The 13,928-nt window shown below is 26.0% G+C and overlaps 1 protein-coding gene across 1 annotated transcript; it reads right to left on the bottom strand.

Moving 5' to 3' along the window:
• Positions 1-757: 757 nt before the first annotated feature.
• On the bottom strand, positions 758-6,352 carry LOC113556763 (MAD2L1-binding protein-like). The gene is made up of 4 exons (XM_026961895.2): positions 5,818-6,352; positions 5,596-5,697; positions 5,259-5,434; positions 758-1,330 (listed from the first exon to the last, which is right to left on the bottom strand). The coding sequence occupies exons 1-4, from the start codon at positions 5,986-5,988 to the stop codon at positions 892-894; spliced, it is 888 nt and encodes a 295-aa protein (XP_026817696.1). The 5' UTR covers positions 5,989-6,352; the 3' UTR covers positions 758-891.
• Positions 6,353-13,928: the final 7,576 nt, after the last annotated feature.

The raw sequence follows: 13,928 nt of genomic DNA, 5'->3' as shown, positions 1-13,928 counted from the left end.
AAGTCAATTTTTTTTTTTATTCATTACTATTTATTGTTACATGGTAAAAATTTATTCGATGGATTCTTAACGAATTCAAATCTTGAAATATTTTTATATATATATATATATATCTATTTGAATGTATTTAAGTAAGCAAATCGGTAATTGATTATGACTAATTGGTGACTATAGTCACTATACAGTACTCATTAAATGTAGACTTTTTATTTTTAAGTAGGTACAACATCGTTATTTATAAATTATTCTTTAGAAAAATATTATTACTTGGGACTCAGTTTATCTAGCACGTTAAAGTTTTGCGGACTCAATTTACCTAGCCCCTATCTCCATCCAATTATTTGGGACTCAGTTTACCACTCGCAAAATAAACAAATGTCAGAAACTGATGTAACATGGACATAATTTTATTTTTGATGAATTAAATATTACACAAGTCTTACAATTTAAGTATACAATTTCAATCTGTTTTAAAAACAAATAGTTTGAATTATTAATTTATAAACAAAAGTAGTCGGCAAGTATTTTATTAAAAATATTATAAAAAAAAATAAACAATAAATAAATAATGCAATATATTGAAAAGAAAAATTAAAATATTGTTAATTGGTATATACATTTGTTAACAATGATACTTATCTTGGATTATTTTTATTTTTGTCAATAATTTTTGTATTGGTAAGAAAAAATATGTTTATAAGTTTTCAATAATTACATACTTTAATACATGAGTTGTTTATAAATTGAATTTACAAAAACAAACAATACATACAAAAAAAAAAAACTCAATAATTAAACCAATATCAAAATTCATACATGACAAATTTAAGTATATAATTATGTAAAAATAAAATTGTCTAAAAAATTCCTATCCTTAAACCATGGATTAGGTTATGATATCAAACGATCAATGATAGTTGGATTCAACCAAGTATCTGATATAGGAATTCCATTGTATTTATAATTTTTAAATCCGGTAATATGATGTTTTCCTAAATACCAATCAACAACACTATTTGTGAATGTATTATTTAATGTTTGTAATGTTTGTACACTTGTCTCCTGATTGTCAAAATCAACAAATACTTCAAAATTCAAACAATCTTTGATGCAACATGTTTCATATTTCTTCGAATTGATCTCATTTTGTGGTTGGTCAAATCTCAGGACTACTTGCTTCCCTCGGAAACTACGAAACTGCTCCTTGGGCACACACCAATTAGTAGCCATTTTTCCACCTTTCTTTACTTTGAACATCACATACAAGTTTGTTTCAACCATTATATTTGATGTTAATATATCATTGAACTTGTCATTATTCAATATGTTCCTTAAAAAAATAAATAAAATACACATATATAAATAATAAACAGATCCATAAGAAATCTTTAATTTTTAAATTAATATGAAATAATAAAACTAAGAAACTGTGACAACAATTATACACAGGTATCAGAGATTTAATGTTTTATTGCCAAATTATTATTTATATATTATTATTAATGAATGGATTTTAATGTGATAAAAAAACCGAAATATGTACTTATTTGTATTGACATTTGTAAAAAAGATGATATATATAAATATAGCTTTTCAAAAAAATTTGAATTAATTGCTTTAAAATGTAATTCTTAAAATTTTGTGAATTTTCATATTCTCTAAGATTTAAAAATTGTAAGTAGTGACGATTTGGTCGCAACGTATTTTTGTATTGACTGAACGAACATTCCACATCAAATGGGGGCATACTTCATATTAGCTACATCGCCAATGTACAATCATTCTGTTGGATTTATTTTATATTTTTAATACATAATTTTATCAGGATACAACCTATACAAATTTTTCTTTAACTACATTTCCTATGATGTGATTTTGTGATTATCTATTCAACAATACATAGGATCATTTGACAAAAGCATATTTTGAACTCTAAAGTTCCATAGGTCTTATAGTACAAATAAAAAAGACAAAATTTACAGCAATGAAAGTTAAATTATTTTTCAAATTAAAAATTGTCCATCAAATTAATAGCCATTTAAATAACATAAAATGCATGTGTCATTGTTAAAAATTTGACAAAAACATCAAAATAAATCAAAAATTGCTAAAATATTTTTTAAATATGTAAAAATAAATTATCTATATTCTATAATACCCAATTATATAAAAAAAATTGAACATTTTAATTAGAATAATCTAAATGACAAAAATCATACACATTTTTAATCAGATTAAAAATATCTCATTCCTATAAAAATATGCATTTACAATGAAATCTGTTACATAATCATACAGTAGAACCTCGATTAACTGTCAGGCTCGGACCAGAGCTTTGACGGATAATTGAAAAGACGGTTAAGCGAGCAACAACATTTTTTTTTAAACATACATACATATTATTTATTATTGTTTTTTAGTAATTATGATATAATTAAAATATTTGCACACAAAGAGACTAAAAACGTGAACGGTTAAGCGAACGAACACACGTGTAATATATAACTGACTTTTCAAAAACAAAATGCGATCACTATCGCAATTAACTGTTTTTATCTCACCCATAAAATATATATATATACATATGTACCTATCGCGTATCTAGTTGATATTGCCGGAAAGTTTCGGATTATATATATTATTATTTACTGCAACGCATAAGTAGTTCGTGCAAGTGTGGCCTGACAGTTAACCGAGAAAGACGGTTAATCGAGGTTCTACTGTAATTGTTCGATATCAAGCCTGGATTAAGACCACAAGGTAAGATTATTATATGAACAAAATATAGAACAAACAACTTTGAATTAACACTAAAAATATGCCTCCAATTGTTTAATCATTTTTATGTTTGTATACATATTTTTACCTATTAGTTAAGGTATTTTGTTAAAAAAGGCAATGATCACGTGGGCTTATATATAATTTTACTGTGCAATACAAAAAATGTCATGCTTGTAGCTGTGAATTATTTGTCAGCCCTAGACACTCAATATATAATGACTTACTATTGTTTATAAAATTATAAATAGGTAGGTATTAACTTTGGATTGAATAATTCAATATAAAACTGAAAAATTATTGTTTCATTTTCATGTATAGCTAGTACAATATTGCATATATATATATATAAATATGAAGATAACACGAATAAGCTAATTATTTTCTAAAAATGGAACAATAAGTATTTGTTTGAAATTTGTTTTGATAATAGGATAATATGATACTAAAAAAAAATAGCAATCTTTTTGTGAACAAATTGTATGGTTACTCTACTTTTTGGGGCTCAGGTATTTCAGGGGCCAATACTTGGTTTTGGGCCTCAATCAATGGAAGAAAAAAATACAGTCTTATTTTTATCCTTGTTTATGTATTATATGTATTAGCATAAAGCCATAAATAAAACTTAATAATATTTATCACTTTTAAGAAATAATTAAACCATATCAGAATTAATTAAGACAAAGACATTACAAATTTAAAAGCCTACATATAATCAACAATTTTCAAATCTACGAGACTATTTATATAACATTTTCAAGTAATTCAATTTGAAAAACATTATATTGTTTAAGAATGACAAAAAATTAACTTGGATTTAAGTTTAAAAACATTTGTTTATAATTATGTAAATACCAAGTTTTTTAAACCTGTGTCAGATATCAGATAAATAAACTTATAAAACATTTTTTTTTTATATAAAATGTACTTTTATAAAGTTTTTTTTTATATATACAAATTAAATTACATTATTCAAAAATGCAATTCCAAAAAATTACTATGTGCATAGGCGTAACTTGAACTATAGTATAGCTATTAGTTAATTGCAGACTGTTCTGAGGCACGTAACACACTCGTACCTAGTATTATGTTTATTTGTTACACATATACGGCTAAATATAATAGTACATTAATATTTCTTTTGTGGCATAAATTCTAAGGCCGTAGTAATGTGACATAATCATTTAAAATTTCTGTATCATTTCTATAACTTATATATACATAAACTATTCAAATTTTTTTTATCAATTTCTATGAGTATGGCTTTATCAGAGTATTAATTTTCGTCGTTACACAATCTTAAAACTTATACTCGAAATAGTATTGGCCAAGAAAGGCTAAAGGATTTGGTTGGATTTTGATATAATTATTGACCAATTCTATGCACAATCAACAATTCAAGGAAGATGATTGCAACTAAAATAATTTTAGCTTCAAATTTGTTTATTGATACTATTATTATTATTATTAATTATTTTACAATATTCTTACGTTTAAAAAAAGTTATTTTCTATAAAGTTTCTTTGTAATTTTCATATAATTATAAATATTAATTATGGTTTAAAAAAAAAAATAGCAATTTTATTATTGTTTAGTATAAAATTTATAGTACATAAAAAAAAAGGTTTCATAAAATTAGGTAAATGAAAAATGGTTGTAAATGATAAAATAGTTTTATTATAAATATTAAATTTAAATAAGATTATAAAAATGTGTAGATTCGCAAAAATTATTTTGCCCTCACGTGAAAAGAATCCAAGTTACGCCTATGACTATGTGATCACATGTGTTTATTTTAAAGAAAATATTAACAGATTGTACTGACTATAAAACGTACAAATTGCCATTTCAATTTTAAACAAATGACTCTACAAGCCTTTAACATATCTCTATACTCCCAATCTTAAACCAGACTTGAATAATATAAATTAATTTACTGCATTGGGATTGTTAAGTTTATTTCAAAAATAACTAATTATCTAACAAATTTCTATAAAAATACCATTGATAAATTATATAGGTACCCATATAAAAATATAAAATAATATGAATTATAACTAAAACAAATAAAAAAATCCCAATAAGTATCATGTGTATAATAATAATTTAATAATATTACGAGTACACCGACAAATAAAAAAGTAAAATTAAATTATTTATTTACTATAATAGTCTATTAGTCTATAATTATATTTGAGTAGGTAATTTTTTTGATTATCTCAATTATTTTTATCAAATGATGAAATGAATAAATAATTTTGATTTCAAGTTATTTTTTGAGAGACTTTCTCGATTGCTAATCATTCGATTATGCCCATCACTGAAGTCAATCCCAGTGTTATTAATTATTTTTATACCTAATATGATTGTCAATTTTTAATATACCTTTTATTCAGTTTGATCTTAAAATGTCCATACATTTTATTAACAATACGCATAATAAATAATAATAATATAATGTATAAATAATAAACACTCACCTAAATACATTATCTATGTGTTGCCTAGAAGAATGTTGTTTTTCACAGTGTGAATAACTTAATTCCGGTACATTTATATTAAATACAGTCAAAGGATTAAGTACACTTGATCCAATTAATATTACAACTGATTCTATATGATTTTCGACATGACTAAGAAATTCATTTTCAATGCACTGAAAAATTAATAAATATTAAACAACTTAACCAAGTTTTGCATTAATATATTTAGTAAATAAAGTAATCGGAATAAAATCAACCGAAGGTAAAAGATTGTTTATCATCATTTAAAGTGCAGACTATAAGTATATAAAATATAGTAAATAGTGATGATTACCTGGAAAACAGTTTCAAGACTTTGTACCGCATCTGAAACTTTTTTATAATATTTCTCAGACTCCATTCTGTATTTACTTTTTTGATTACAGCGACTATTTTCCTGTTTTAACAAACAAAAACGAGCAACTCAATTATTTAACCCCCTGTAAGCCGTATTGGATTGGACATTGTAATTATTGATAGCAGTCACAGCAACACAATATTGTTGCATACAACTTACCTCAAAGTTGAGTTCTTTGTATTTTTGCACGTATAACTTCAGACGATCGTAAGGATAAGGAATCAGTTGCTTTTCATAGACCAAATATTTTATTAGCGTTGTTATTAAGCTGGAAAATGACAGTGGTGTCATGATGTCGGACAAGTGAACGCATACATCACAGGTTGCCATGGTCAACGCAGTCGTATCAACAAAGATGTCCGTAAAATATGTACTACTTTAACCGAAACGCGATAGGGCTTATGATAGTCTTACTGATTGGAATCGAAGATCACGAAACCGTTACTGTTCGCACTATTGTAAAAATAAAAAAAGGATTTCGACTGAACCACTTCACGTCTCGAAAGTTGACAATTATCGATGACGATGCGGTAAAACATCAATGACCTAGTTTCTTAAAACGTGTAGCGAATAAACAAAAAACGAGATTTAACAGTTATGAGTAATTACCTACGTTATCGCTTTAATTAAACAGCATCTTGTGAAATACCTATGTTCAAAATTATAACTTATCAGAAAAACGTAACGTTCGTACAGTTTAACAGTTTGAAGTTTTAGTGATAATAATCACGATCTGCGTTGGCGGTCGAACGTCGTAGTCACGACATCACGTCGCGTACAGGCGCCATTTTTCTTCCACGAAACGTCGTCGCTATCGTGTTGTGCTATCACCATTACTCACCGACATCGTTTGAAATTTTGGCGGGTTTTTTGTTCACGTTAAAAACGACGGAAGACGAAAATACGAAATGAAGACAATGTTTCCTAAGGCAGTCGTAGTTACACCATTGTGCAGTGTATTACTATAAAATTTGTATTATAAACGATTCAGTAGCAAAAATTAACGGACAAAAACGTCGGTTTTCTATGAAACAGGCGCAAAGACCAATGTCTGATACATCGACAAAAACCAGTAAACACTATAAATTATACACGTCATTTTTTTTTTTTTTTACATAAAAAATGTTTTGTTTATTTAAACTTGTTCTACTTTATTTATTTACTTATTTTTGAGCACGAATAAAATACAATTTTTAATTTTTAACGCTTATTACTTAAATTTATTATCATTTAATAGAAATAAAAATATTTCCGAATATTTTAGCTTATGTTTACATATTAAAGAATGTCTTGGCATATCTACGTCATCCGATTCACCTACATATTTAATTATATTATCAAAGAATAGCTTCCGGTTTTCAAGTCGATTCTGGAATATGCTGGCGATGGACGCTGTTACTCGTTAATTTCACGTGATAAATATTGTTGTTTATCGTCATTGGCATGAAAGCCATCATAGCAGATATAATAATATGATTAATGATAAATGTGTTTTCACGCGTAGCGAATGTTCGTATACGCGATATGATTGCGATGGTTTAAAATAAGACACGATTATTTTCTACATCCGTTTCGTGCGAGTTCGAGACACATAAAATACGACTAAAATCTATGGGCGTTACGAAAAAACGCTCAAGAAGTCAAGAAACGGACAAACTATTACAGAGGTCTTTGGTAGTGCAAAATTGTCTTCGTGTTGCGATACACTGCGCAACGTTGCGAGTCAAAGTTAAACGCAGTGCGCGATGTGCGTTATTTCTACGATTTTCTACGATTCTACGAAAAATGCAGATCGTACTACGTTGCGAGACGTCGCGCGACAAAATATTGTAATCGGCGAGTTTCCAGCTCACGCAGTAGTGCAATTGTGCGAGTTTTAATTTTAATTTTTATAATACGAAATATTATTTCTTATTATACCTATTCAATTATGACAATAAAAGTAATTAAACATACAAATTAATGAATTTTTTAAAATATCCCCGGAAATAAATGATAGAAATAAAAGCGAGACAGCTCAAAATTGTTTTTCTCATGCAATCAATTCGAATTGAACATATCTTATATTCTTAATGGACATTTATAGACTTAAAGTTACAATAGTGACATAATATTCAACAACGAGGTAAGTACACGTCTTGACGACTATACTGACTAGTGATTATAGACTTAGCAAGATTTTTAAATTAAATAATTATAACAATAGTATGGGCACGATTTAATATTTATTATAAAATCGATTCAATTCACACGATTTTAATTTTAACTTGTACGCCAAAGTGGAGGTAAATAAAAAATAATACATACTTAGTTAATAATATTAATACATTAAATACATATTATTCTATACGCATTTAAACGTTTAAATATTATATCTATAACATTTGGCATTAAACATTCCCGCCTCACATCATTACGTATAGTGATTTTTAATTTTTAACTTTATGTACTATCTTGATGCATTGAAAAAGTTAGTTGTTTTCTGTCCATATACTCATCCTTAGCTACCAGGATGACATACCGCTGCGTCGTCATTGCGTAATTCATCAAAATCACAAAAATTTACAAACTATATAATTTATTTTGTAATAAAAATTGTATAACATTTATTTACTTATTTTCATGATTATTATTTTTTTATTGTATTTTTGTAAAACAAATTTAGATGAAATTACGTACTTTAACAATGAATAGCGATACTATTATATTATTATAATTCAAAAGCATTTTATTCAAGTATGAAATATTTCAATATTTGAAGAGCATAATAATATATAGGTCAAGAATGACAAACGCTAATTTAAACATTCGTTAGGACTTAAAACTTGTACGTCTATTATATAAATTTAATACACAATAACATTATCAAAATATGCAAATCGTTTAAAGATATTATCTATATTTATACTATGAACCTATTCACATTATTTTACGGTAAGATGATACGAAAGCTGCAGAGCGTCCCTGCTCAGAATCGTTTTTCGTGTACAATGACTGAATGACATATCATTAAATTCAAATTTATCACATCCGTTGCCGTGACCCACTAGACACCTAATGTATAGCAGAACGATACCCACTACACACCTTTTTATAATTCACATTTTAAACATAGTTTACAACCATCTTAATCCAACTACAACCTTATTGATTCTGAGTTTGATCTAAAATTTTTTAAATATTAAATTACGTTTAATACGTGAAAGTAAAATTAAGAAAAAGAACAAACCTTACAACCCATGTTTAATTACTGGAAGTTTGTTAGAAAATTACTGTTGTTACTTAATTTATATAATAATTTTCTAGTAATACGGTAGCTGATACAGGTTACATGACGTATTAGTTATATTTAAACCAAATAAAAACCAAACAATATAATAATAATTACAAAATTATTAAATTTTTATTTCATATTTGGTGTGTTGTCTAAGTCAATACTAACATATAGTAAAATGGTATGAGTTACTGCAATTAATATTTTTTTAATAATAACAAAATTTCGTTGTTACACGTTTGAGTACCTATCTAATCTAATTTGTCAAAAAAATTTTAATTTCAATTGTTCATTTAAAATATACTTGACATTACACTAATAATTAATAATATTTTTTAATTATAATGAAAAAAGGTATGACAAATCTAGTTATGATAAGCCTACATTTTCAAGACTATAAACTCTTAAAATAGAAAAAAAATACATTTTAACTACAATATATTTATAAGATTTTTACTAACAAATAAAAATTGTATCAAGTATATAGAAATAAAATAAGAACTGAAAAAGTTATAACGTCGAAAATATCAAATGACTATCGGTCAAAAAAAGCCAAAATATTTTGAAAACCTTATTTTGAATAAGAAATATAACAATATGAAAATTTTGTTAACATTTTTAGTCTACGGTTATGTATTTTTGAATTTTGAACAATACATTTTTTTACAGCAATGAAACAAATTCGATTTTATAATAACTAGTACTTTTGAATTCCCAGCTTTTCGTAACTGTTTTATGTTATTGGTAATTTTCTACTTTTGATCACCTAAAATACAAATTAGATTCAGCTTATTCTCAAGGTTGAACATCGAAGAAACGGAGAATTTTTCTTACTTTTAAAATTAGTTTTCCGACGTTCAGTTAAAATCACACATCAATACCGCTTTAAATTAAAACCACTTCACTTAAAATATACACAATTACAAATTATAAAATCATATCACATACCATTGGTATTGCCGGTATTGGTATTTTTTTCTCCGGTTTCTCGACTATACTAAAAATGTGATTTGTTAACTAATCATACTAAATATATTATTTTTAATTTATATAGTTATAAATAATATTATGTTATAATTATTTCGATTGAATATTATTCAATTATTCAATTACTTTTCTAAACCATGTAACCGGGCTATCTCGTCTGTTTAAAATTTAAAAATACGAGCACGTTTGTCGTTTACGTTGAAACGTCACAGTACGAAAATTGCTTTTCGGTCCGTGGTCAAATTATGTTTGCTGGGTTATACGTTACGGAGTCCGCGGTACCAGGGTCGCATGGACTATACAGCCAATACTCTCGGGGGTTCAGCGGGCGGCAGTATGTCGGTAGTTAGTCAGTAGTCATCCGTTCAATGTTATACCTATCACAAAAACTGCATACGTTCCTGTTACAAGTATTCTAATCTGTCGCGGTTAGTAAATTACACAATAAATTTCTACAATGTTTCCATAACGTTTTTACATTTTCTTTCTACAAGGTTTCCTTGTTGAGCCAACTCGGAGAAGCGCGACTGACTTAGAAACGTTTTCAGCGAGTCTGCTGCATTATCAGTAGGTCAGTAAGTTTCGAATGTACATTTTCATAAAATACCTACTTTTATACTTGTACCAGCGGTGTAGTTGCATAGAGATGCAAATTAAATTATAGAATTAAATTCAAAACGTTAATTAGATTAGGTAGGTATAGGCAGTGGCGAAGCGTCATAGGAGACAATGAGACAACGTCTACCCACTAAGAAATTAGAACACAGGACAAATAATTTTGTTTAATAAAATATTTACAAATGTTAACGTCATATTATAAAAATGATATATGTTTTAATATTTGTTAAAATTGGTTTTTCGTTGTACAGTTAAAGTCTTTAATAATTATTAAAATAAATTAGATGCGCGCGATACGGCCGTGCGGGTCATTCCAAATATTATATTATTATATCAAAGAGACCCAATTATGGGCGCGCGGGTACAGGGGGGATTTTAATGTAAGTGGGGTATACTATCTTCGCTATAAGGCACGTCTCCCTATTAAGATTCCTTCAATTATCGACATCGCCATCGATAGCCAATAGGTACCTACAACATACGTGTTTCTTAATATTGTTGTTTTTGTATTTTAGTTTGTCCTCATGGCTGATGATTTAATTTATATCATTTTGAACTATGGAATTATTAATTACTCATACGAAAAAAATGTATTAACAAGCTGGCAAAATAAAAAGGGAGGAATCCAAGCGTATTAGTGTAATTTTATTCAATGTCTCCCCAACTAAAAACTTAAGCTTCGCCACTGGATATAGGTATTAACTACTGTAGAAGTAGTGGTACTGTTTGATAAAATCTCACAAATTTGCATTCGTTTATCATCTTTCATTAGTTATTTCATTATTTATAATAACTTGTTATTAGTAAATGCTAAATATTGTAATGGACGCGTTAAATTTAAATTAAATTGTTTTCGACGAAAAACTATTTTTAGCAAAGACAAAATACTTTACAATTTTTCAAATTTTTTCCAGATTATAAAAAATTACAAAATATTTTTAAAAGTACCGATTAGATTCAATCACTTACCAGAAACTACTTATGAAGAAGATTGAAATTGTTCACTACAAAAAAAAAAATAATTAAAAAAAAATTTAAAACACATCTTTGTTAAAGCTTGGAACATCCAGTATCTAATACATAAATACATGTTATTAATTATTGATTTCATTTTAGAAATGATTTAAAGAAATGTAAATCCATAATTTTCAACATATTTTAAATAAATATTAAATAATTAAGTACCAAAAGAGCAGAAGTAAAATTTTGATTAAAAAAAAAATATGTCGAAAATTATAGAAATTTATTTAAGTAATTACACAAGATAAATATTTTTAAAATATAATACTTACTGTTACCTACTTAAAGTTGCAAATCAGTATTATTATGTAGAAAATCTATACAAGATTTTAAGATGTAGTATATATAATAATTAATAATAACTATTACTGCAGTAATATTTATTTTTTAAGTATTTTATATAATCTATGGTAAGTATGTAAGTAAGAACTCTACGAAAAAAATTTGAAATAAGTAATTATTTTTAAATATTGTGTCGGTTATCAATAATGTTTTTATTTTTTATATTATTATACTTATTTATTTATTATGCTTATTTATTTATAAAGCTTATAAATATAAAATTAATTTATATAAAATATAATCATTGAAATTTCTATTAACTAAAATTTTATTTTATACTGAATCAAGTATATTATTTAATATTTATTGTACCTACCGATGGACAGTAATGGACAATGGTATACACTAATATTACTTGTATACCACAAATATCCTAACCGAAATATGCCTATATAATTAAAAATATAAGTATAAATATACAATAAATGTGATTCTACTATTAGAGTATTTTAATGATTGAGAAGCTTGAAAATGTAATAACAGTATTAATTTCATAGCAATATTATATATGAGTATTGACTATTGAGTATCCTAAAATTATAAAACTAACTTATTTCTACAGGTTATTGTATTTATATGTTGTTGATGGCTATAATATAAAATCTATTTATGAAAAATAATATAATGTAATATAATATAATTGTATGTATTTGTACAGGTGTTGTAATTATTAAGCCTCATAAATTATAAAAAGAATATGCTTATAACTTATAAGTTGTATTACTTGTATTATTAATTTATAATAACCTGCAGTTAATGTTATCAAGTTTAGGAACAATAATACAACTTTGGATGAAAAATGATTAATAGTGACATTGCTAGTTCTGGCATACTAAACATACTTATACCAATTACTAATTAGACATGGGCTAGATCATTTAAAGTTTGATTCTAAACAAATTACTATAATATAATATGAATTAAATAAAAAAATATAAAGCTTACATAGCATGACCTAAACATCGAAATAATTTATTGCGATTAAATATTAATATATTATAAAGATTTTAATGAACTGAAAACTCTTAAAATAACTATATGTTAAAATTCTTTGATCACCTATTATGAATTAAATTCGTAATTCTGCAAATAATAAGATTTCTATTTTTTAATTTTTATCTTACAGATTGTCATCTTATAAATAAAAATGATTTTTTCCCATTGAAATTACTTCAGTTTTGATTGTTTTGTTTTAAAAAAACTGTGATGTTTCATTTTTAAATTACAAGTATATTTTATTGAAAATAAAAATGAATTAATATAATTATTATGCATCAAACAATGTTTACAACATAATGTAATAGGTTTATTATTATTTAATAAAAGCTTTGTCTTTTTAGTGTTTTATATAACACTGTTGGGACTCTTACCCAACATTTTCTTAAAAAAAATATTTGAAAAATGCCGATACCTGCGTCCTGCAACCTGCAATACCACTTTAAAGTCAGAACAACGTGATGTTGTGAGAAATAGACTGTGCGTTTATGTGAATCTTGCATGTCTCCCTTGGTCATCTTTTTCTGCAGACTATATTATTATGTAAAGAATAATAACAGTCTACAACTAAACATTTAAAAAAAAGGAATAGTTATTATTAGGGTTCGGAAGTTGATGCATTTTGAATTTTTTTTTTTAAACTTTTTAGACGATGCTCTCCTGGTCACAAATATGTTTCATTAGTATGTGAATCTGAACAACTAATTTTTATTTTGCATTTTTTGGTGTTTATGACTTTTTAAGTCATTTTTTGACATATTTAGGTCATTTTTACTGATTTGATATTAGTTCATTAATTATTGTTTCTTGCGTCGATTACCATTATGCCGATAATTTACTTAAAACTTTGAAATTATCATGGACTAAACCGATTTTATCTCACCGATAACAGTCGTCGTTGTCGTATTGAAGTGAATATTATTCTACCTAAATTTTATTATTTTTTCGTAATATTTTCGAAATGCTGAAAATTAAAACGTCGGTTAATGCTTGGCTATGTCTATTATATTTGTAATTATTTTATTAAGGACAT

The sequence above is a fragment of the Rhopalosiphum maidis genome, chromosome 3 (assembly GCF_003676215.2).
Source record: "Rhopalosiphum maidis isolate BTI-1 chromosome 3, ASM367621v3, whole genome shotgun sequence".
Classification (NCBI taxonomy): Eukaryota; Metazoa; Arthropoda; class Insecta; order Hemiptera; family Aphididae; genus Rhopalosiphum; species Rhopalosiphum maidis.
The sequence above is the reverse complement of the archived record's forward strand: the minus strand, read 5'-3'. Positions and strand labels throughout refer to the sequence as shown.

Bases quoted from the DNA above. Each gene is read 5' to 3' on its own strand.
- LOC113556763 (XM_026961895.2), bottom strand. From the start codon at position 5,988: ATGGCAACCTGTGATGTATGCGTTCACTTGTCCGACATCATGACACCA. The intron at 5,698-5,817 runs GTAAGTTGTATG...TTGTTAAAACAG, and splicing joins ACAAAGAACTCAACTTTGAG to GAAAATAGTCGCTGTAATCA. The intron at 5,435-5,595 runs GTAATCATCACT...TTAATTTTTCAG, and splicing joins GTCTTGAAACTGTTTTCCAG to TGCATTGAAAATGAATTTCT.